This window comes from Artibeus jamaicensis, unplaced genomic scaffold, assembly GCF_021234435.1.
Source record: "Artibeus jamaicensis isolate MK-2021 breed Jamaican fruit bat unplaced genomic scaffold, CSHL_Jam_final contig_1132, whole genome shotgun sequence".
NCBI classification, from domain to species: domain Eukaryota; kingdom Metazoa; phylum Chordata; class Mammalia; order Chiroptera; family Phyllostomidae; genus Artibeus; species Artibeus jamaicensis.
In genome coordinates, this window is record NW_026521221.1 from 6,710,231 (window position 1) to 6,736,063 (window position 25,833).

The 25,833-nt window shown below is 39.7% G+C and overlaps 1 protein-coding gene across 1 annotated transcript in view; it reads left to right on the top strand.

Annotated features, from left to right (window-relative positions):
* Positions 1–23,380, top strand: part of BUB1B (BUB1 mitotic checkpoint serine/threonine kinase B) — a 66,013-nt gene extending 42,633 nt beyond the window's left edge. The window contains exons 11-23 of the mRNA XM_037161808.2: positions 416–531; positions 1,793–1,842; positions 2,995–3,052; positions 3,168–3,273; positions 10,385–10,656; positions 11,584–11,717; positions 12,027–12,167; positions 12,485–12,585; positions 14,279–14,428; positions 16,228–16,370; positions 19,429–19,600; positions 20,372–20,478; positions 22,831–23,380. Of these exons, the coding sequence (XP_037017703.2) occupies positions 416–531; positions 1,793–1,842; positions 2,995–3,052; positions 3,168–3,273; positions 10,385–10,656; positions 11,584–11,717; positions 12,027–12,167; positions 12,485–12,585; positions 14,279–14,428; positions 16,228–16,370; positions 19,429–19,600; positions 20,372–20,478; positions 22,831–23,062 (1,782 nt within the window). The 3' untranslated portion in view covers positions 23,063–23,380. The remainder of the gene's footprint in view (positions 1–415; positions 532–1,792; positions 1,843–2,994; positions 3,053–3,167; positions 3,274–10,384; positions 10,657–11,583; positions 11,718–12,026; positions 12,168–12,484; positions 12,586–14,278; positions 14,429–16,227; positions 16,371–19,428; positions 19,601–20,371; positions 20,479–22,830) is intronic.
* The last annotated feature ends 2,453 nt before the right edge of the window (positions 23,381–25,833 follow it).

Sequence of the window (25,833 nt, forward strand, 5' to 3'; positions counted from 1 at the left end):
TTTTGAGTTTTCTGTAGTTTCTTATCTATTAATAGCAGCAAAATTGAGCAAGAAAGTAATTTAGCAGGTGACTTCAAATGGACTTTATGGTATGTGATATAATTTATTGAGTTCTTAGTTATATTCTAAGCCATAGTTTTGTTACCTCTAACTTTGGCTCTTTAGTCATTCCCATTACACTGGGGTTAACCGAGGAAATTCAGTGTGTGGTTGGCACTGCTCAGTTGATTACAACAGTTCCAGTTTATACGAAGGACGTAAATTGTTGGAAAGAACTTGTGGGGAACAGACATTTCATCTTGTTAGTAGGTATCCGGGAGAAAGTATGAGAAAGCTAATTTTGGAAGTAAAGATTGAAAATAGGTAACATTTTCTAGATGGGGATAAATCGATTTTGTTTATTTATTGCACATAGCAAGAAGAAAAGATGCCTATAAAGGAGACAGCCGACCTGCGGATTGCTTCTGAGTCTCGGGAAATACCAGGAATGACTCTGTCCAATTCTGTTTGTCCAGTAAATTCTTGTGCCAGGTAGGACCACATGATTGGAAAGAATGATGCTTATGGGAGAGCGTTTAGAACCAACCTTTGACTCGCTAGTGGCTTGAAGTCTTCTTAACTTCTATAGTATTAGAGACATGATTTTTGCAATGTCTCTGTCACAACATAAACTTTGATGTTGATGAGGCAGGCTAAAGTACTGACTTTCTTCCATTAAAAAACAGAAGCAATCACAAATAAATAATTCTTTAAAAGGCAAAACCAGCCCTGGATGGGGTGGTTCAGTGGGTTGGTGTCTTCCTGCAAGCCAAGGGGTCACAGGTTCAATTCCCAGTCATAGTTCATGCCTGGGTTGCAGGCCAGCTTCCTTGTTGGGCACATGCAAGAGACAACCGATCAGTGTTTCTCTCACATATCAGTGTTTCTCTCCCTCTGTTTCTCCCTCCCTCCCTCCTCTCCAAAAATAAATAAATAAATAAATAATATATTTTTTAAAGGCAAAACCAAGCTCTGGGTGGTGTGGCTCAGTGGATTGAGTGCCAGCCTGGGAACCAAGGCTGCCTGTTGGATTCCCAGTCAGGGCACATGCCTGGGTCGTGGGTCAGGTCACCAGTAGGGGATGTGCGAGAGGCAACCACATGTTGATGTTTCTCTCCTTTCTTTCTGTCTCTCTTCCCCTCTCTAAAAGTAAATAAATAAAATAAGTTATGCCCTGGCTGGTGTGGCTCAGTAGATTGAGTGTGGGCTGTGAACTAAAGGGTCACTGGTTCGATTCCCAGTTAGGGCGCATGCCTGGATTGCAGGCCAGGTCCCCAGTGATGGTCACATGAGAGGCAACCACACACTGGTGTTTCTCTCCCTCTCTTTCTCCCTCCCTCCCCCTCTCTCTAAAAATAAATAAATAAAATCTTTAAAAAAATAAGTTAAATAAATTTAAAAAGGCAAAACCATTTATGTCTACCACCAAGAGATGAGTGCTGTTAACAAGGTATATCTCTCCTTATGTGTTCTTTTTTTGTTTTGTTATATAAAAATGAGAGTTTACCAGTTTGTAATCTACTTTAATCTACTTACACTGTTAATGTAATTTAACATCTGTTATCTAACATACTTCTACAGCAATTTTAATGACTAAAGGTTCCATCTTATTAAAGAATTTGGATTTATAATACTAGAATATTTTCTTTATCTTAGAGTGAAGATTGTATTTAATAAAAAGCCTCTTGGACTTTTAAGAATTAAATAATTTTGTGGATATTAAGCATATATTTTAAAACAAGTCTCTTTACAGGGAAACTTCACTTGCAGAAAATGTTTGGCAAGAACAACCTCGTGCTAAAGGTGAGTTGTATTTTACACTGTCATGAAGAGCTTGCCGATAACCCATGCATTATGTGACAAGTGGTGAACACATGTCTTGATTACTGTGAAGGGAGTTGAAAGAAGGCAGTGAGGGGACTAAGGTTATTACTGTATCTTTGAATTATGGAATTCAGTTATAAGCATGTGATTCAAGATAAGATAGGCATTTGAAAGACTTTTTGTAAGATTCCTCGGGGGTTTTGAAATATTTGGTTTAAATGTAAATTTAAATTTATACTGACTACCAAATAATCTCCCACTTCAGTTAGTGTACACTAAGCTAAGCATATCTATAGTATCCAACAGCCAATACTAGAAAGTGGTTTTTGGAACAAAGAAAAAATGCTTAAAACTAAGGTTATTTTATATTTGAATTTGTTTTCTTTTCCATTTAGTAATATGTTAAAGTGATAAACATATGAATATTCACCATAAGTAGTTTAAAAAAAAACACACATTAAATTGAATCTGAGTAAAACTCTAATTCCAACCACCAAATTGTAGGGAACAAAATCATGGAGGAACAGGTTAAACAGCACAGAGGGGTGTGATTGGCAAAAAAATTTCAGCATTATGGGGCAAACAACTCAGTTTCTTCAACAAAAAATTACTTTAAAAGAATTCAGTGGAATAAAAGCTATTTCAGAGGCATTTTTACCAGTCACAGTACATGAATTTTACTCTCCATTCCCAGTTCAAACTTTCTAAAAAATTGTGGTAAACTTGGGAAAAAACTGGGAAACTTGGCTGTCTGGATATTTGATATTCAGAAATTGTTAATCCTATAGGTATGATCACATTTTGAGATTATGTTTTTTAAAAGAACCTCTCTTTAACAGTACATACTGAAGTATTTATAGATGAAATTGTAATGTCTTGGATTTGCATCAAAATAATCTGGAGCTGTGCTGGGTTTGGAGGGTAGAGGTGATGGGGAATAAAGATGAGCAAGGTGTTTAGATAATTATTCTTAAATGATCTTTACCTTTATATATTTGTAATTAATCATTATAAAAAGCAAACAGATTGCCTTTCTGCTTTCAAACAATGAAAAATATTAATTGACCTAGTTTTCTTAAAGAATAGAGCATTTACTCTCAAGAGTATAAATCCAGTGTTTTTTTCTTATAGGTTCCAATATACCTTTCTCCATTTTTGATGAGTTTCTTACAGAAAAAAAGAATATCAGGTTTGAATTTTTTGTTTTGTTTTGAACTTGAAAGTTTTCTATTTTTGTAAATGAGAGATTACTGTTATCTATGTCAATAGAAAAAAATCGCTAAATGGAATGTGTCTTTTTCCAGTCCTCCTGCAGATCCCTCACGGGTTTTAGTCCAGCGAAGACCCCTTGCAGTTCTCAAAACTTCAGACAGCATCACCTCGAGTGAGGATGTATCTCCAGATGTTTGCGTAAGGAGGAGCAGTATTCCTAAGTTAATACAATGGACTAGTGGGTTGTTTCATTCAATTCTCAGAATAGTTTAGGGTTCAAATGAACATTATTGACTTGAAATAAGCACATGAAAAGATGCTCAACACCATTAGTCATCAGACTAATGCAAAGCAAAACTACAGTGAGATACTACTTCATAGACACTGGAAGGGCTGTAATCAAAAAGACAGAAAATAACAAGGGTTGGTGAGGATGTTGAGAAATTAGTACCCTTATGTACTGCTGGTAGGAATATAAAATGGTGCAGCCACTTTGGAGAACAGTTTGGCAGTTTTTCAAAATGTTAAACATAGAGTAACCACATAACCAGAAAATCCCTCCTAGGTTTATATCCAAGAGAATTAAAAACACCTGGCTGGTGTAGCTCAGTGGTTGAGCTCGGGCCTGTGAACCAGAGTATCGGGGGTCGATTCCCAGTCAGGGCACATGCCTGGGTTGCAGGCAAGTTCCCAGCGGGGGACACACAAGAGTCAACCATACATTGACATTTCTTTCCTTCTCTCCTTCCCTTCCCCTGTAAAGATGGATGAATAAAATCTTAAAAAACAAAGCAAAACATACATTCACACAAAAAAACTTGTACATGAATATTCTTAGCATTATTTGTAATAATCGAAGAGTGGGAAGAACCCAATCTCCATCAACTGGTACACGGTTAAGTAAAATGTTATATATCCATACAGTAAAATATTATTCAGGCATAAAATTGAAAGAGGTACTGATACACCTTACAACATGGATGAACCTTGAAAACACTTTGCTAAGCGAATGAAGCTAACCACCAAAGACCACATATTATATGGTTCCATTTTCATGAAATGTCCAGAAAGGGCAAATCCATAGAAATGGAAGATAGATTAGGGATTTTTAGGGGGTTAGAGATTATAGGAGTGAGAGACTAACTGCTAATGGGTATGGATTTGGGGGGGCGGGTAGTGGCTATGTTCTGGAGTTAGATAGTGGTGATGATTGTACAACCTTGTGAGTGTGCTAAAAACCACTGAAATGTTCACTTTCAGAAGGTGAATTTTTTTTAAAAATTGAATTATATAATTATATCTAATTTTTTAAAAAGGTTTTATTTCTTTTCAGAGTGAGGGGAAGGGAGGGAGAAACACCAATATGTGAGAGATACATCAATGGGTTGCCTCCTGCGAACCCCCAACCAGGAACCTGGCCCAAAACCCAGGCCTGTGCCCTGACTTGGGAATCCAACTGGTGACCCTTTGGTTTGCAGGCCAGCACTCAATCCACTGAGCACCACCAGCCAGTGCTATCAGTTTTTTTAAGTGGGGAAAAAAATCATCTTAAAAGCCTTTAGCACTTTCTCTTTTTAAACTAACATAGCAAAGAATCTTTGTTTTTTTTTTTATATATAAAATGCTTTTTGTGGCAATGGAAGAGTTACGTGGACCAACCATGTGACTTTAGTAATGTTCTGTTTTAAATTTTTTTAATGTATTTTATTGATTATGCCACTACAGTTGTCCTATTCCCCCTTCATTCCCCTCCACCCTGCACACCCCTTTTCCCACCATTGCCCCCTTTAGTTTATGTCCATGTGTCACAAGTTCTTTAGATTCTATATTTCCCATACTATTCTTGCCCTCCCCCCTGTCTATTTTCTACCTACCATCAATGCTACTTATTCTCTGTACCTTCTCCCCCCTTCTCCTCCTCCCACTCCCCTGTTGCTAACCCTCCATGTGATCTTCATTTCTATGGTTCTGCTCCTGATCTAGCTGTCCTCTTATTTGCTTTTGTTTTAGGTGTGGTTGTTAGTAACTGACTTTGCTGTCCTTTTACTGTTCGTATTTTTTAACTCCTTTTTCTTAGATAAGTCCCTTTAACATTTCATATAATGGAGCAACCCAGGGCTTGGTGATGATGAACTCCTTGAATTTGATCTTATCTGAGAAGCACTTTAACTGTCCTTCCATTTTAAATGAAAGCTTTGCTGGATAGAGCAATCTTGGATGTAGGTCTTTGGATTTCATGGCTTGGAATACTTCTTTCCAGCCCCTTCTTGCCTGTAAGGTCTCTTTTGAGAAATCAGCTGACAGTCTGATGGGAAGTCCTTTGTAGATGACTGTCCCCTTATCTCTTGCTGCTTCAAGGATTCTCTCCTTCATTTTAATCTTGGCTAATGTAATGATGATGTGCCTTGGTGTGTTCCTTCTTAGGTCCAATTTCTTTGGGACTCTCTGAGCTTCCTAGATTTCCTAGAAGTTTATTTCCTTTGCCAGATTGGGGAAGTTCTCCTTCATTATTTGTTCAAATAAGTTTTCCGCTTGTGGCTGTTCCTCTTCCCCTTCTGGTACCCCTATAATTTGGATGTTGGAACGTTTAAAGATGTCCTAAAAGTTCCTAAGCCTCTCCTCATTTTTCTGAATTCTTGTTTCTTCATTCTTTTCTGTTTGGTCGTTTTTTTCTTCCTTCTGGTCCATTCCCTTGATCTGAGTCCCAGTTTCCTTTTCATCACTATTGGTTCTCTGTGAATTTTCCTTCATTTCACTTAGTTAACCTTCATTTGTTCCTCTAATATGTGACTAAAATCAACCAATTCTGTGAGCATCCTGATCATCAGTGTTCTGAACTGTGCATCTGAAAGTTTGGCTATCTCTTGGTTGCTTTTATTGGCTCTGGGGCTTTGAGCTGTTCTTGAGCCATAATGTTTTGGCCTGTTCGCACCTGTTAGATATGAGGGGCAGAGCCTTAGGTGTTCACCAGTGCTGGGCGACCCAGTTGTTGGGTTGTGATGCTGTATGCGGGGGTGGGGTCAGAGAGGGGCAATGGTGTTTGTTCTGCTCTCTCTCAGATTTATGTCCTCTCTATAGCTTCCCACAAGCAAATTGGGCACTTCTGGTGCTGGTTCCTGGGTATGTGGGCCTGTATACCCTCCAGGATCCTGTGAGTCTTTCCAATGAACTCTCTGTGAGCCTGGGAGCTTCTCCTGGCACCTCGACCCCAAAAGTCTTTCCAATTGGTGCTTCCAGGCTCTAATTCCCGTCGCTGGGGCTCTAGCCTGAGCAGTGTGTCTCACTGCTCACTCCTTTGTTTGGTTTATCTGCGTGCGAATGTGTGACTGGGGTCAGCCAGCCGCTGCCTTGCGCCCTCACTGGGTCCACCCACTGCCACCCCACACCTGGGATCCGCCAGCCGCCGCTTGCGCTCCCGGATGGGTTCACCGATCTTTCCTGCTCCACCACTGACCCCGCCCCTCTTACCGGTCTGGCTGAATGTTTCATTGTTGTCGGACTTCTGTATAGTTCAATTTTCTGTGTTTGGGCTGCGTTTTCATTACTAAAACTTTGTTGTCTTTAAACTTGGTTGTGCAAGGCGGTACAGTGTTTCCACCTATGCCTCCATCTTGGCTGGAAGTTGTTTTAAATTTTTTTTTTTAAGATTTTACTTATTTATTTTTAAAGAAAGGGGAAGGGAGGGAGAAAGAGGGAGAGAAACACTAATATGTGAGAGAAACATCAATCAGTTGCCTCTTGCAGGTGCCCAACCAGGGACCTGGCCCACAACCCAGGCATGTGCCATGACTGGGAATCAAACCAGCAACCCTTTGGTTCTAAGTCCACTCGTCAATCCATTGAGCCACACTAGCCAGGGCAATCTTCTATTTTAACCACTCTGGACAAATGACATGATAATACTTAGGGTAAAAAAGCCTCACATAAAAATTCAAGTCTTGAAGTTTTAAGGAAGAAGTCATTATTCTCTTCAAGCATCTGGAAATTTGTTGTGAGGTTGAAGAACATGGAATACAAGGTCTGTCCGGAGGGTATCCAGTCATGTAATATAAAAAATAGAGACATTTATTAAAGAAGATACAAGAAACATTGTACATAGGACAATGACACCTCTGTCCCCTTCAGAGTAGGCACCTTGGGACCTCACACAGTTCTCCCAATTGCCATCACCTGCCCTGTCATATTTTCCTGAATTTCATCAATGGTCTGAAATAACTTCCCTTTCACCGGTGATTTTAATCTGGGGAAAAGTCAGAAGTCTCAGGGCACCAAATCTGGGCTGTAGTGGCATTGTGTCATGTTGGTAATTTGATGTTTGACCAAAAAGCTCTGAAGGAGACATGATGTATAAGTGGGCATGTTATTTTGATAAAGCTGCTAATCACCAATTGCCTATAGCTGTGGCCTTCTGAATCATCAGAATAGTTTCCTTGGAGGAATGTTCAAACTTAGTGCAAAATTTGATGCAGATTCATTACACTTGCTTAGTCATTTTGAATGTGTTGGCCACACAGTACACATGCTCACTCAATGGTGTCTACCTCCCCCACAGACCAGTACAGTGAAGTTGTCATTGTTCAGATATGCACATTCCAGTCCATTCTCCTTGGCTGCTAGGTTACATCAATGTTGCACATACCATTCTCATATTAACAATAGCGGGACTTTTTCCAGACACCTTGTATTTTACATCTAGTAAACTACAAATTTAATTGTCCAACTACATGAGATTTTACATGTGTGAATATCCATGCAATCTCCACCTAGATCAAGATTAGAAAATTTCCAGCAACCCAGAAGAACCTAGGGAGCCAACTATAGGTGTTCAGGCCACATTCTAGCTATATTATATTGTAATTTCCAGGGCTGATATCCAAGCATTTATTTTTTAAAAATAATTTTTATTGAATTTATTGGGGTGACAATACAAGCATGTACTGTTGTTTTACATACATTACCGGATAATTCTGATAGCCCACTGACTGCTTTGAGAAGATAACAACGCTGAAGGGTAATTAATTATATACTGTGTTCCCAAGAATATTCCCAGAGAACATAATGATAATCTAGATTTTGAGGTAGTAGTTCTATGTTCAGGTGTTCAAAAATGGGCCGAATTATCAAAGGAGTCTATCTTAATTTAGTTTTTTGGTTTTAAACCTTTTACTTAAATTTTGTTAATAGGTACTTAACAGAATTTTCCCCCTAAAAATTATATTTCAAATAGCTAAAGTGCCATAAGCAGTATTAGCATAAAATGTATTCCTAGACTATAAATACCTATTTTACTTTAATTTTATCATTTTTAGCCACACTTATTATTTCTTCTAGCTTTACCTCTTACCTCTACTTACTAATGGTGTCAGATTTAAAGTATATGTCAAATTAATTATTAGAAAATTAATGTCTAGTATGCACAAGAGTTAAATGAAATAAGCACTTTTGTATACAACAGGTAAATGTTTAAAGAGGTACAATGTCCCTGAGGGCAACCAGGCAGTATATATAAAGAACCTTAGCATTCACAACTTTTTTTTTTTTTAAGATTTTATTCATTTTTTAGAGAAGGGTAGGGAGGGAGAGAGGGAGAGAACCATCAATTGTGTGGTTGCCTCTTGCACGCCCCCTACTGGTGACCTGGCTCATAACCCAGGCATGTGTCCTGACTGGGAATGGAACCAGTGACCCTTTATTTGCAGGCTGGCATTCAACCACTTAGCCACACCATCCAGGGCAGCATTCATAACCTTTTTACCTGATAATTTTACTTTTAGGAATTATTCTTAAGAAATGAAGGGATAGTTTCCTTAATTTCTTAATCTCCTTAATTCCTCAGGATTCCTAAAATATTCCCAAAGATGTAAATGTACAAGGATATTTAAAATAAAAAATGAAATGACCTAAAAAAGTTAGTTGACTTCTGATAGATCCACAGTGTGACCATATTGTTTTTAAATAATTTTTAATAGCACGTAAAAATACACAGTTGACCCTAGAACAGCATGGGTGTGAACTGCATGGGTTCACTTAGACTTGGACTTCTTTTCAGTGCACTGTGGCTCCTCCACTTCCCCAAGTTGCACATCCATCATTCAACCAACCAAACAGTAATTTTCATCTATGGTTGGGAATCTGTGGATTGGGAGGGCCAAGTGTGCATTGTTCTGTGCCATTTTACATAAGGGACTTGTGCTTCCGGCAGGGGACTCCTGGATCAAATCCCACACAATACTAAAGGACAACTTGTAAGTTAAGTTTTGGGGGGAGTCAAAACTTATCCAAGGATTTTCAACTGTGCAGGGTGAGGGAGTTGGCTCCCTAAACCCCGAGTTGTTCAAAGGTCAACTGTACTAGCATATATTTCACTTGTTTTAAAACTTTTATTTATTTTTTTAATTTTCATTCATCGATTTTAAAGAGGGAAGAAGGGAGGGAGAGAGAAAAAACATGGATTTGTTGTTTCCATGCACTTACTCACACACTCGTCGGCTGACCCTCACATGTGCTCTGACCGGGGTCAACCCTGCAACAGTGGTGTATCAGGACGATGCTCTAACCAAGTGAGCTACCTGGTCAGGGCTGTATGTATTACTTTTTAAGACAAGGGCATATTTTAAGTTTTTTTTATACTTCATATTTTGTTTTACATATTTTCTACCATGATTGTGAATTACCTTTAAGAAATGAAAATGAAATAAAGCCCAGACTGGTACGGCTCAGTGGATTGAGTGCTGGCCTGGGAACCAAAGGGTTGCCAGTTCGATTCCCAGTCAGGGCACATGCCTGGTTGCAAACCAGGTCCCCAGCTGGGGGTGCATGAGAGGAAACCACACATTAATGTTTCTCCCTCTCTTTCTCCTACCTTTTCTCTAAAAATAAATAAATAAAATCTTTTTAAAAAAGGAAATAAAAATTAAATATTTGGTCTAGAAGATGACTTAAAAGGTAGGAGGATAGCAGATTATCAGAACATTTTCTAGGCCAAAATAAGACAAAAAATGATATTAGTCCTCTAGATCTTAAGTGAAATTGTTGTGAAAAAGACATTGTTTGGTATTTTTCCTTTGTGTAGAGAATCATCGCAATGTAATTTTGATGAAATGTAGTTTGCTGCTCTCATGATACAAAACGTTCCTCAAATATTATGATATGCTTTTAAAAATTGTGTCTCCTTAGAGATTCTGATATGCTTCTTCTGTACCCTGTTTTAAAAGTCACTTAGCTAACATATGTCTCTAAGTAAAAAAGATAGGGCATCCATATGCTTATTGAAATATTTCAGCTAAACTTTACATGGTTTTAATTTCAGGATGAATTTACAGAAATTGAACCCTTGAGTGAGGATGCTATTATCACAGATTTCAGGAATGTAACTATTTGTCCTAACCCAGAAGACACTTGTGACTTTGCTCGAGCTGCTCGTTTTGTATCAACTCCTTTTCATGAGATAATACCCTTGAAGGATCCTTCTGATCCAGGGAGACTGTTGCAGGAAGAGGATCTCGACGAGAAGACCGCTGAGGACCAGCCGAGTGCCTGTGGCACTGTCTACAGCCCGGCTCTCAGCACCAAGAAGCTGAGGTGAGTGGCCATGATGGTTGCACAGACCGCATTGTTTAAATGCTGTTACTCTGTGTGCTTCTGAGTTGTAGCAATTAATTATGAAGCTCTTACTACCTGCCAGGTACTGTGCTAAGTACTTTATGTGACTGTAGGGCTGCCCCATATAACATGTCAATGGAATTTAGTAATTGATTTGAATATGAGGGTTAAAAAAGTATGTTTTAATGGTTATGAGATTAAGAGGCCCAGGAGGATTATGGTGTATACCTGATTGGGAGAGAGAAGGCATTTTTCCTTTAATATAAATTCTAAATAATGGTAAAATAATACTATTTTCAATTAGGCAACTAGAGATGTATTTTTTTAAGTATTTTTTGATAAAGAGTTGGAAACGAACAAAAAATAGGTATGAAGGAATTGCATAGAGACCCAGAGACTAAATCTTATGATCAAGCCATATTTAAAAGTCAGCTAATTGAAACAAACTTATTACAACTTGAGGAATATTCTTAAGTTTGTCAATTTGTGCTTTTAAAATGCAGTTTCAAACTTTTTTCAACAAACTTTTTATCACATTTGTTAGCATGCACTCAGTTTGCGTGATGTTGGTGTCCCCCTTTCTTTCTTGACACCCTTCCTTACTGTACAGTAAGAAGTTCAGAGAAGGGATAAACAGGAAGAAGGTTAGTGTCTTAGTCAGCCTTCTTAATAGTTCAGAATAGATGTAGAATAGGCATTTACTATAGATTAGGTAAATAAGTCATAAGTTGAGAAATTTAATTTAGGTATTGCTTGTCAACCAGGGTAAATAAAGTTACCTAGATTCTGATTATGGATCTATTTCTGTTACAGGAAAATAATGGCCTTTGAAAATGAGACTATTAAATATCAAATAAAACTACAACAAGTAAATTGACAGGACTGACTCATTTGTTACTCTTCTAGCCCAATTATTGAAGACAGCGGTGAGGCCACACACTCCTCTGGGTTGTCTGGATCTTCTGCCTCAGTTATAAGCACCTCCTCCATCAAGTGTCTTCAGATTCCCGAGAAACTGGAGCTTACTACTGAGGCTACAGGTAAGTGCATATATACCACTGACTTGTAAGCAAACATCCACATCCATGTCTAGTGAACACTTATATATCTCAGCAAACCGAACTATGTTTTTCTTTTCTAGAAAAGTTCCCATAAACTGTGAAATTTCTAAAATGTATTAGTACTAACTGAGCATGATATCATAGAGGCCTGAGATAGATAACTGTTGTTAGGTTATTGGTATTAATCATGTAATCTTGTTTTTAGCCCCTGTTATAATACTTATTTTAGGTTTTCTGGATGATGTTTTGTCTGTTTGGTTTTTTTTACAACTGCCCCTCCCCCTCCAGAAAACCCCATTCAATCACCCTGGTGTTCACAGTATCGTGGACAACTGCTAAAATCCCAGCCAGAGCTGAGTGCGTCTGCAGAGTTTTTTGTAGAAGACAGATCAATGCCTGAGTTGGAAATAGAGAAGGAGATTGAGTTAGGTAAGTACCATTAAATGTATGTCTTTTTGTGAATGACAGGGTACAAAGTGATTATTTGTACTTAAGCTTAATGCTTTTGGCCAATAAATATTTCTAGATTGTGAGAAACAGAGTCATAGAAGTTGACACATTGATAAGTTCTAGTTCCAGTAACAATAGGAATTATGTGTTCTTTCAGTATTTCACAAGTGGTTTTGAAAAGTATTCTAGCTGCTATTAACTGGCAGATATATAGTGCTATTAGCCCTTAAACCAGGAAAGCAAGGGGCCTATACCTATTCCAGTGGTTTATAAATGCAATCAAACCTTCCCAACAGGTAATGAAGATTATTGCGTTAAACAAGAATACCTAATATGTGAAGATTACAAATTATTCTGGGTGACACCAAGAAACTCTGCAGAATTAACCTTAATAAAGGTGGGACTGATTCCTTGTCATTACAATGACCTTGCCAGTAATGTGGGTTGAAGCGATAACTGGCTCCACTGTACCAGGAAGTCCTTCAATAGTCTATAAGCTTCTTATGGAAAGTCACTGATGCTTCAAGAAATCACTCATCATTATGTGCCAGGATCAGATATCAGAAATAAGAAGCTATTGTATAGGTCTCTTAATGTGTCAATACATACTAACTATTCCTATAATTTTACCTTTTTGAGGAAATCTGAAATTTTCTGGCTTGCACCAGTATGGACCAGTTACGTTCTAGCCTTTAATTGCACACACACACATACACACAAGAGTATTATTTGGAAAATTTCATTCACCCCCATCCTAGAGATTCACGTTACCTCTTTCATATATTGGATGCCTAGTTATATTGGATTCCTTTTTTTTTTCTTCTTTCTTGGTTTAAGCCCTCATGTTTTAGTAACTTCGTAAGAAGGGATGCAGGAAATGTCATTTTTTTACATCTTTTCATTCAGAAAATTTTTTATTCTACATTTTTACTTGATTAGTAGTAGGATAGAATGTTAGAATTCGAGGTTTAAAATGCTTTTTCCTTAGACTTTTGAAGATGAGTGCTGTTATCTTTTGACTTCTAATCTTGCTCTTAAAGTCTTGCCGTTCTTTGTGAGAGATTGCTTTTCCCCTCTCTGAGTTCTTGTAGGACCTTTTGTCCCTAGTCTTTCAGAATCTCACAATTACAAGCATTGGTACAAGTCTTTTTTTACCCATATGCTAGACACCCGATAGCCATTTCAAGCTGCACTCCTTCGTTCTGAGAAATTTTTTTCAAAGAATAAAATTTTTCTTCCTCTCAGTCTTCTCTGTTCTCTCATTTCAGAACTCTATTTATTAGGATATGAGATCTGGACAGAGCTTTAAAAATCTTATCTTTTTTCTCCTATTTTTTTTATCTCTGTCTTTTTTACTTTCTGGAATGTTTTGTCAATTTTATTTTCAGTATCTATAGATCTTTTCTATTGATCTGATCAGATCTCTCAGAGAAAACTTCTCTGATTTCCTGCCTGGAGCATATAATCCTGGCTGTTAATTTCTGGAAAGCTGAATGGGCAAATCAGTCTGGAGAGTAGAAGAGACGGAAGTAATCTTAATGTTTGATATATAAACTTATTTCTCTTTTCCATGTGGTATTCCCACCCTCCAGTGCCTGGTATCCTCTAATCCAGATGCCTTTTGTTTTGTCCTCTCTAGAAATGAACTTCTGCTGTTGTGGGGGAGAAGCAGTTGCTAGTTTAGGTTACAAGAGGAGGAGGGAGAACCTGGGATCTAACTTCCTCTTTAACAGTTCAGCCTCTCCTGGTGCCGCTCTGCCTTCACCCTGCCTGCCGTAGCTAATGTTGCCACCAGTTTTACACCATAGGGAGGCTGTCTTTTAGCATAAATTTGGTTGCTCTCAGCTTGCTCTGTTGCTAGAATCAGCTTTCCTTGGGTCTGCCAAGTGGATTGTTATCTCTTATTGTTCTCTTTTTAGCTTCCAGAGTTTGTTACTGCTGTGTCCTTTATTATACACTTATGCTTTTAAAAATATCGCTTTACTATGATTTCTGTCAGGGTATTGGAAAGGCTTGCAGAATGTTTTTAATCTGCCAACCATAACCATAGATTCTAACTGCTCTTATTTTTAAAACATAATTTCTTATAGGTATCTTCTCAAACTGTCCCATGGGACTTTTACATCAACCTTAAGTTAAAAGAACGTTTGAATGAAGAGTGCGATCATTTGTGCAGCTATTATCAGTACCAAGACGGCTGTATTGTTTGGCACCAGTATACAGACTGCTTCACCCTTCAGGTTTGCAATAATCTAAAAACATAATTTCTAGTCCTCAGGTAGAGAGATTTGTGCTTCATTTAGCAAAAGGATTTAGAACAAAATTCTTGTTAATCTTCTATAAGTAGACCAATTCATTATAAATGAAAAGCACTGATCATTTTCTTTTCCCAAGTAATTTTTACCAAGAATCTCTTAACTTTTATGATGTCTGTGTTCAGACACACACAAAATCGATAACAGCACAGTGACCTGGCCGTCTGTGATCGTCATCAGCTCATGGTCCCTCTGGTTTTAAAATCCCAACTTCCCTGCCATGTCTGGTTTTGATGCTTGGTCTAGCTCTTCAAATTTTGTTTTTGCCTTTTAGTATTCCTTATAATTTTTTTCTTGGTAGCTGGACTTGATGTACTTAGTAAAAGGAACTGCTATACATAGACCCTTAGTAATGTAGTGATAAGGTGTGAGGGGAGAGGAAGCATTATATAGTCCTGTCATTTATGTTCTTTTTTAGTGAACCTATGCCTCTGGACTGTGAACTTCCTAAGTGTTTCTCAGGCCACTCCTCCAGCCCCCCTCAGGTGGAACAGGGTAGCTATAACCAGCTGGAGTTGGGGGTTTCTTTTCCCAGGTTAGGTAGGCCATGTTGAACTAGTTTACCCTGAAGGTGGACCCTGTGAAGAACAGCGCACAGGCCCTGGCTGGTGTGGCTCAGTGGGCTGAGTGCCAGCCTTCAAACCAAAGGGTAGCCGGTTTGATTCCCAGTCAGGGCACATGCCTGGGTTGTGGGCCAGGTTCCCAGTAGGGGGCGCATGAGAGGCAAACACACATTGATGTTTCTCTCCCTCTCTTTCACTCTCTTCCCCTCTCTCTAGTAAATAAACAAACAAACAAATGAAATCTTTCCAAAAAAAGAAAGAAAAGAACTGAGCACCCTAGATTATTTCAAAATGGTTTCTTTTCTCCCCCTCCTACCAGAAGCATGAGAGGAATTTTTTTCCAATATTTACTGTGAGAACCTGGTATATAGCTCTTAAAGGTTAAAAAAAAAATCACAAAAGTGTGTATCTATGCTTCCAGGTCCTAGAAGAGTTACTAAGTTTTTTACTTGATAAGACAGGATGGCAGCTTCCAAACTTATTCTGTAAGGAATGGGAACCAGAGGTTAAAAGGTCTATTTCTGCCACTCTTGTTTTAGCTATACTATCCCCTACTGGATTAGTTTTAGAACCCAAACACGATACAACATTTTATTATTTGGAATGTCCTTAAGAAGGTTTTGCTGAATATTTTGATTGTAGTATGAATTCTGTAAAATGGTTGGAATGAAGGTATTTAAAAACTACCATTTATAGAGCACCTTTTATGGGCCAGGTCCATCCTTGGTGCTCATCATCCATTATTTCATGAAATCCTCACACAGAATCTTACAGAACAGCCCTGGCTGGCGTAGCTCAGTGGATTGAGTGTGGGCCTGTGAACCAGAGTATCGCGGTTCGATTCCCAGTCAGGGCACATGCCTGGGTTGCAGACCAGTTCCCAGCAGGGGAGTCATGAGAGGCAACCATACACTGATATTTCTCTCCCTCTCTCCTTCCCTTCCCCTCTAAAGATAAATAAGTAAAATCTTTTTTTAAATAAAAGAATCTTATAGAAGAGCAGTGTTGTTAAACCTAGGACGAAGGCCCAGCCTACAAAGGAGCCTACATTGTACTAGAGAACAACAAGGAAGAGTATAAGCAGCAGTAAGCAAGGTACTGAGATAAGTACAGTCACTCTAACTTAAGAAATAGTGAGTTTGTTTGTCCTTCTATCTGTAGGATCTTTTTCAACACAGTGAATTTATTACCCGTGAAATAACAGTGCTGATTGTTTATAACCTTTTGACAATAGTGGAGAAACTACACAAAGCAGAGATAGTCCATGGTGACTTGAGTCCAAGGAGTCTGATTTTTCGAAACAGGTTGGTCCTTTTCATTCTTTTAATGTTTCTTAGCTTTCTCTTAAAACACGGGTAGTTGCCGTTTTCTTCTGCCTTTTGACAAATGCCACATTGACCAACTAGTGTGTTAAGAGAATATTTGCTACCTAAAAGGCAATAATCACTGGGAATAGTTTAAAAGAATTCAAAGAAAAAACATTTTGGAAATATATTATTAATTCAGAAAAAAGAATCACCTACTCAGTGTTGCGATGACTCCCATCAAGAAGCAATGTGAAGTCAGACCGTCGGGGAAAGGCAGACAGTCTGGTCTGTCTCTGAGCAGGCCGGCACAGCTCTGACGACTCGGAGGCACTGCTTAGGTTCGCCGGCCAAAGCTTAAGTCAGGTCAGATTGAGGTAGTTGTGGGAGGAATGGGTAAAACCAAAGTGCAAATGCAAACTATGCCAAGAAAAGGGGCTTAGTGTTCAAATTAAACCCAGCTTAGCCATCAGGTTCAAGGGGTAAGCACAGAGCAGGAAATGAGAAAGCCCAAATACTTAAGAACTGAGAAAATATAGAACACATTAAGGCATGTACATTTACACAATGGAATACTACTCAGCTCCAAAAAAGAAGGAAATTTTACCTTTTGCAACAGCATGGATAGACCTAGAGATTATTATGCTAGGTCAAAGAAGCCAATTAGAACAAATACCATATGATCTCACTCACATGTGGAATCTAATGAACAAAATAAACTGATGAACAAAATAGAAGCAGAGGCATGGACACATGGAATAGACTGACAGTATCAGAGAGGAGGGGGTGGAGGGGCTGGATGAAAGAAGGTGAAGGGGTTAAGGGGAAAAAACCCAACATATATATAACACACAGACAAAAGACAAGAGTGTGGTGATAGCCAGAGGGAAAGGGGGTTGAGGAATGGGGTGGGTGAAGCTGAGCAAAGTGGGGAAAACGGGGGTGGAAAGAGACTTTGCTTGGGGTGATGGATGCACAGTGCGGTGTGGTGCTTTATTGACTTGTACACTTGAGACCTGGATGGATTTGTGAATCAGTGTCACCCCAATAAATTTAATAAGAACCAGTAAAATAAATTATTTTAAAAAAGAACAAATTAAAGCATGGATGAAGAAGGCATAGCCCACAGTTTTTGTTTCATGAAAGGGAGTAGAGGACCAGCACGCCCTTGTAGTGACTGCTGGTCTCGTGGTGTTCGAGTACAGCAGTCCGCTGTAGAGTCTGTCTGCCCCAGCCCCGTGTCTGCCGCAGCTTCGGGTGACCAGTCAGCTCTCTCTGAGGTCGCTGATGTATACGAAAAGCTTCTGTCATTCTTTGTTTCCCCTGATTACTTAATCTGTGAGAGAAGGCTGAGTTATAGTTGGTGTGGAAATCGAAGGAACCCTCAATGTATTTCTGCAATTATAACCAAAAGACCTGGAGCATCCCACGTTCTTTCCTGAGAAAGCAGGATCCTTCCGCCTTCCCCAGGCATTAGGTAGCAGCACTTCTCATCCGGGCACCAGAGGTGTTGTAGATGAGACAGTTCTTTGTGCAGGTCTGTTCCAAGCGTTTCGGGATGGTTTGTATCGCTGTTGCTCCCAGTTAAAGGGATTCCCCCGCCATTGTGACCACCAGAAATCCTCCCATGTGTTTCCAAATGTGAGAACCTGGGTATCGTTTTTGTTTTCACTGTTTCACACCACTGAAAGTTTAGAGGATGGTGCTCGAGTTCTGAGGTTGACGGAAATTTTAAGCAAAGGGATGTTCTCAGCCTTTTTAAGGGCTGAGCATTTGTGTGCTGTGTCTTTAAATATCCCTTCTCTCAGTCCCCAGTGACTCCAGAAAAGCACATTGTATTAAGAAGGTATTGCCTTTTTGTCCCCGCATAGCAAATTTAGTAGGAAATTTCATATAGATTCAAAAGGAATTAAAAGAATTTTTCAAAGTCATTTAATGCAGTTTCTATATACTTTTTGTGAGGAAAATAAGATTTTAAAAAAGTGGAATGCCTTGCCCATGGCAACAGCGAAGATACTACCTGCTTCTTTTCATTAACCTAAGAAACATTTTCCTGCCTCTTTCAAGTTTAAAAATATCTGAGAATTACAGTTTTTTGATGGCCAAAAGAGCGGTTGCATCTTGTACCAAGGAAAAATGGGAGCAAATATAAATTTTAAAGTGAAATAGATCACTCGGTGCCATGTATGATGGGCTTAGTCAAAGCCTGTGTTTAGGAATAGACGGCCTGCCAAGCAGTCTTGGTCGGGCCTCTGAGGGGAGTAACTGGGAAAAGCAGGGACAAAGAAACACAAAACTAGCCCGTTGTTTTCTCTCGCATAAACAGTTCCTGTGTCTCTGTGAGTATAAGAGCTTTATTGCATGGAGTAAGCCCAAGGAAAATAAAATCAATAAATAGTGAATTAGTGTTGCATAGTTGTGTTTTTGTTTGTTTGTTTGTTTTGTTTTTGTTTTTAGGAAATAAGTTGAAATAAGAGCAAGGTAGAATTTTGTATTAGTTTAATAGAAACAGTATAGTTTACATTTCAACGTAGGTAGCACTTTAACAAAAAACAGCTTTATGTTGTTTTCAGTTAAACTCTGGGAGGGAGGAATCTGAATGGAAATGGAAGCCTGGAGAGTCTAATTTATAACAGTAAACAAGAATGACTATGACACCTACGAAAGCCTAATTTCCTCTATCATGATTCTTACCAGTGTGTACGGTCATTGCTTTTATATGTACAGTGCAAGGCAGGGACATGCACTCTACTTCCAGTACTTACTTTATATAATATGGAAACTTGATAAATGTTCTGTGGTGACCATAGACTGTGGTTTAGGTATCCAGTAAGTACTTTGTGTCACTAAACCATAATGTTGACATTCCTTTCTTGGATGGATGGACATTGCCACTGCTCTTACAGGTGCATTTTAAAAACTAACCACTGGAGGGAGCTGTTGTCATAGCTAAGACACCTACAGAACCTCTTTTTTCTTCATTTTTTTTTTAAGACCATCTATGCAGCTTCTTTCATGGCCTATTTTTATTATCTCTTTCTCTTTAATCTTGGTTTAGAATCTATGATCTCTATGATTGTGAAAAGAACAATCAAGCTTTGAGCATAGTGGACTTTTCATACAGCGTTGACCTGAGAGCACAGCTGGGCGTTTTCACCCTCAGCGGCTTTCGGACCGTGCAGACCCTGGAAGGACAAAAGATCCTGGCCAGCTGCTCTTCTCCTTGCCAGGTGAGTGTGAGCAAGCCTGAGCATGTGCGGGGGTTTCCTGATCTCTTTCTTTTCTAGATGAGCTAAGGGAGCTACTGTTTACTGATATTTTCTCTCCTGGAATAGATGACCTAGTTTTCAAATATCATCAACTCAAGCAAAATGTACCATTTTTTTGTCTCAACACTAAAGAATAGACACACACGTGCAGACCCACGACTAACTCAGTAGCCTGGGTGTCGGGGCCAGTCCCACCACTTATCCAGGCAGTCCTTTTAAGGCATTTTCTGTGATCTCCTCTGTAAAATAAGGATAACAGTCTGCTCTATATACATCAGAATTGTTGACTATTAAATCAAATAATGTAATATGAAAATAGCATCAGGACAAATATAGAGTGTTTTATATGTTACATGCACAAATGCTTTCTGACTCAGTTCTGGGCATGCGGCATTTGCTGACTGAATGTGTAGCATGAACCTGAATTAATCATGTTGGACACATTTAGATCACAACTGGAGTCCACGCAAATGCAGTAGGTCCACAAATTTGAATTCAACAGTCCAGATCTTTTTGTTACCTTTTGTACTTGAGGATGATTCCTAGAGTTGGCTCCACTGATCACTTCTTAAGGAGCTTTTCCTTTACTGTAAGGGTAAGGAATGGTCTACTAAAATAATATGTCATAACATAAAGTTAATCACTGTGGTATCTCTCAACTTCCTACATAAATAAATTGCCATGACAGTAGCAGAGAATTACCTTAGCTGATGGTGCTTTTTGTGATTTCAGGTAGATCTGATTGGTATAGCAGATTTAGCACATTTACTGTTGTTCAAGGAGCACCTACAGGTCTTCTGGGATGGGTCCCTCTGGAAACTTAGCCAAAATATTTCTGAGTAAGTATTAGTGATTTCAGGGTGTCTGCCTGCTCAGATAATCTTGTGTTTCTCTCGGGTGCTCTCTCTGCTTTGGCTGCCTTGGTTCTCTTAGTCCCAATGTCACGATTCCATTCATTTCAACCAGTGTTTCTTAGTGTTAGCGGAGCACCTAGTGCAGGACAGAGGAGTTGGTGATTAAAAATAAGAAACAGTTCAGACTTCAGGACATCATTCTGGACCTAGGTTTATCATACAGACTGCAGGTGTAGTATTAAAGCCTCTCCACTTAGGAGTGTTAGTAGAAACAGTTCATGAGAATAATTTTCTAACCAATTGGTCACAGCCTTTTTTTGTTGTTTTTTCAGATTTTATTATCTGGACTGCCAAGGCTGGTCTTAAGTCTTATCCCCTTTTTCATAGGTGTTGTTACCAAAGGCTAAGCATCTCTTGAGGAGAGTTAAATTTCTAAATTATATACTAATTGTAGGCTATTACTTATTTAATGAATGGGTAGAACCAAAACAGAGAACTGAATCTTCTTGGTGAAGAAGTAAATGGTCTCTTAATAAGAGCTGCTTGGTCTCAGAACTTTAGTGCTCCCTTAAGCCTGCTCATTGAACTTATTAAATATCCCATATTCTTCATTCGTTTATCAGAGCTAATAACTTCTCACAACAAATCTACCAATCTAACACTTATTGATGTTTCTTTTAAGATTTATTTATTTTCTTTATTTAAAAAATTTTTTAGAGATTTTATTTATTTATTTTTAGACAGAGGAAAAGGGAAGGAGAAAGGGCAAGAAACACCAATGTGTAGTTGCCTCTCACGTGCCCTACCAGGGACCCACCTGACCTGGCTGCAACCCAGGCATGTGCCCTAGACTGGGATTTGAACCAGTGACCCTTTGGTTCACAGGCCAGCACTCAATCCACTGAACCGCACCAGCCAGAGCTAAGATTTATTTATTTTCTAGAAGTGGAAAGGGAGGGAGAAAAAGAGGGAGGAAAACATCGAAGTGTGAGAGAAACACTAATTGGTTGCCTTTTGCACACCCCCAAGTAGGGACCTGGCCTGCAACCCAGATATGTGCCCTGACTGGGAATCAAACCCACAACCTTTTGGTTCACAGGCCAGTTCTTAATCTACTGAGCCACACCAAGCAGGGCTGATATTTGAGTGTTTGTTTTTTTAAGATGTTATTTATTTATTTTATGGAGAGAGAAAGAGAGGGAGAGAAACATCAATGTGTGGTTGCCTCTCGTGTGCCCCCCATTAGGGACCTGGCCTGAAATCCAAGCATGTGCCCTAACTGGGAATTGAACCAGTGACCCTTTGGTTTTCAGGCCAGCACTCAGTCCACTGAGCCAGGGCTGTTCTTTGGTTTTAAAAAAAATTCAGCCCTGGCTGGTGTTGCTCAGTGGGTTGAGCACAGGCTGCAAACCAAAGGGTTGCCAGTTCGATTCCCAGTCAGGGCACATGCCTGGGTTGCAGGCCAAGTCCCCCAGTGGGGGCCACGTGAGAGGCAACCACACATTGATGTTTCTCTCCCTTTCTCCCTCCCTTCCTCTATCTCTCTAAAAATAAATAAGTAAAAGTTAAAATAAAATTCAGTGTTGAAGATTTAACAACCCTCCTCCTCCATTTCCCCCTCCCAACAACTGAGTAGCACTTTTTTTCTTTATTTGATTCAGAATTTGGTCAGTCTTGTTTGTCTCTAACACGTACTTTAAAAGTAGGTTTGAAATATAATGTAAGACACATAGGCCAGGGTCCGGTGTCTCCAGTCATTTCCGACCCTCGGTGGGTCTGACACAGACAGAAGCCGGTGGGGTCATCTGGGGTGTCCAGATCGCTCTGCTTTATACAACAAGTGAAGCATTTTTGATTTTTAAAAAAGTACGAACATCATAGACTTCAGTGGTAGTTCCTTCAGTCAAGCTTTGCGTTCTCAGAGGATTGTGGAGATAACAAACCACCAGGCAGGTAGCGAGGTGCTGTGGTCTCTCTAGTGACCTGGACTTTAAGGAAATCAGAGCAGAGGAGACAGCGCTCATTTTCCTTCTGTTTGTGGAAGAGAAGTGCTGCATCTTAGGACAAAGGAGATGTGTAGATGCAGACGAGAGAGTTTCCCCCTTTCTGTGCATTGTGTTGTGGCTTTTCCCACATGGTCAGTCTTTTTTTTTTTTTTTTTTTTTTTAAGTCTCACCTTGGACTTTCAAAGGACTACTTGAGTGATCTCTAACCCTAGAGTTCTGGGCATTCCCTTAAATCATCTTGATGCATGAATGTACTTCTTGAGTTAAACACAGAAAGAATTTTAACTTTTATATGCCTCATCTTGATGGAAATGGTTTTATATGTTTTTAGGCTAAAAGATGGTGAATTGTGGAATAAATTCTTTGTGCGGATTCTGAATGCCAGTGATGAGTCCACAGTGTCTGTTCTGAGGGAACTTGCAGCAGAAATGAATGAGGTGTTTGACACCACATTCCAAAGTCACCTGAACAAAGCTTTATGGAAGGTAGGGAAGCTGATTGGTCCTGGGGCTTTGCTCTTCCAGCAAGACAGGCAGCCACGTCTCTCGCAGATCCCTGCCTGAAACCACTGGTTCTGTTGTAGAACACTGACCTGTGTGCTGTGATCTACGTTAGGGCACGTTTAGATGCACCGCCAACGCTTTCCTACTTTTCGGTAGTGGTATGCTTCTAGATAACTGGCATTTTCTTACACAGCAATGTACCTGCTCTTGTTCTCGTCCAACTCTAACAAAGAACTGTTTGATTCCAAATGCTCTCCACGTGAGTGGGTACCTCGTTGTTTAATGCATTTGTCTCTACTTTTCCCCGTACTTTTCCTTTTTATAATTTGTAATCACTATATATTTAAGTAAGTAATAAAATAGCATTTGTTAAATTTATGCTTCTACCATCTCATCTACTTTTTGCCAACTAAGATGATAAATAGCCTGACTTTTGTAGACAGGAACTAATGTCCCATGCAAGTATACACATTCTAGATTTGGAACTAGATGGGGTCGTGACAAGACGGGACAGCTAATCATTCCTTCAGGTGTTCCTGACTTTCAGCTAAGTGGTCTAGGTTGAGAAGTAGATAAAATGATTTACACAAGGCCAAATTTTCTTAAATTTCAAGTGGCAAGGTTGTTTATGTTCTCAATGTATTTTAATGTTTTTTATTTTTTATCCACCAAGTTCCTTGGTCTGTTTCTGTAATGTAGTGGTTCTGCTGCTGCTGAGTCTCTGATTATGTCAGTGTCTGTTAGAAAGGAAACGAAAAGGTTTGAATGGGGTTTAGCAGCCCTTTAGAAATAGACTGATGACCTCCATGTGTATTTAGAAATACACAGAATGACCCGGTGGGGGTGTGAAGGAATAGAAAGGGGTTTTGTTATTTGGAGACGCGGAAGGTCAGAATAAAGACGCAACTTTGAAGTGTGGAATAACTTGAAAGAGTAGGTCTAGATGAAGTGTCTGGGCCCCGACATGGGAGCATGAACTACACCTGGCCTTGGGGATAGGGAAGGAAATTGCTATAAAAGGGCACTGAAATTATCTACTTCGTATCTAAATATCAGAATTATCATATATGGCCCTGGCTGTTGTGGCTCAGTGGATTGAGCACAGATCTGTGAACCGTAGGGTCACTGGTTCCATTCCCAGTCAAGGCACGTGCCTGGGCTGCTGGCTGGGTCCCCAGTAGGGGGTGCTCAAGAGGCAACCACACATTGATGTTTTACTCCCTCTCTCTCAAAATAAGTAAGTAATTTTTAAAAATTTATCATCTATATCTCTATTCCAGTGCCTGATTTTTTTAAGCTCTAGTTGTCACTGTTACTTCTAAGATCTCTGGAAAGCAGAAAATCCTAAATATATCTCAACTAAAAATATTTATGCATATATAATTGAAGCACCAAGTTAGAAATTCCTGCTCTTAACTAAAATATGACTCCTCAAACATTTTCATGTTTGCTTCTCATATAACTGAAGATGTGAAGTTATGTATTTGTATCTTCCAGTAATCGAGCCCTTCAATCCCTCTGCTCTCCTCATTTTTCCATCTATCGCTTTAACACAAAGGCATGACTCTGAGGCTGGACAATGCATTTAGATTCTTTCTTACATAAGTTTAGCTACCATCTAGTGAATTCTTCAGCAGTCTTGACGGCAAGGCTGACAAACCAGTGGGCATGGGGAAAGATTAATTTCTGAGGGTCCGCTCTGAGGAAAGGGAGCAGAAGCTGAGGAAGCTACTTATTGGAGAACTTGCGGCTGTGGTGCTGACTCTCCCCGCATCTCCCCTCCCCTCCCACTCCAGGCCTTTGTCAGGGGCGGAGCAGTGCCTGACCAGTCAGGACCTGTGATGTCTGAGTCTCCTCTTTGCCTAAGCATAAAACCACAACGCTGGCACGTTTGTATTTCTCTTATATCTTATGCTTATTTGTCTTGGGAGAAAGAAGCCTCTGATTTTTTACAGAGGTTTCAAATGAGTTTTAATTCTTTTCTCTCTGAGGCAGAGTAGCATGATGATGGACCTAGAAGGGAGGGGAAACAGAGCTGAAAAGGCAGCATTTTCACTTCTGTTTGAAAGACATCGTGGAGCATAGAGTGCCTCACACCCACAAAACGTGCCTCCCCGATGTGCTGTGGCTCTAAAGCTTCACCCTCCCGAGGCGGCCGTGCGAGAAGCTCCCCAGGGGAGGAGCGCTCTAACTGTGCCGAGCCTTCCTGTCCAGTTTTCCTGTAACAGCAGGGCTTCAGACTGTGAGTGGAGCCGTTACCTCAGGGTAGATGAGGAAGCCTTTCAGAGGCGTAGCCAGGACTCTGAGAGGAATCCTGCTGCGTTTAGGGTAAAGTGTTTAAGCAAAGACAGCAAAGAAGTGACTCTTGTCTGTTGCATCAGAAAATGAGAAATTATTTGTCCAACTGCACCAACTCTTTCTAATATGTTAAAATGTGCTTCCAATCTGGCTCCTAAAAGTAAAAGTTCCCTTTGTAAGGAAGGTACATTAAAGAAAAATTTTTTTAATATGACAAACTTCAACCTTAATGAGGTTCATGGTTCCACCAAAGACCCATGAAGCCATGAATAGAATATGCTAAAGGTGGCATTTCAAGTTCATGTGGGGAAAGATGGATTATTCAACCACTGCCATGGAGATGGTGAGTTAGAGTTTGATCTCTACCGCCAGTGGCACCACTGGTCTGTACTGCACATTCACATGTGCTGGAGAGCGGCCCTTCCTCGCTGTGCTTGGTGCCGCTCTGCGGCTTGGCTGGGTTTCCGCCCCACTCAGCCTGGTGCTCTTGCGCGATGAACAAGAGTCGTAGCCACATGCAGTGGTCTCTGCCT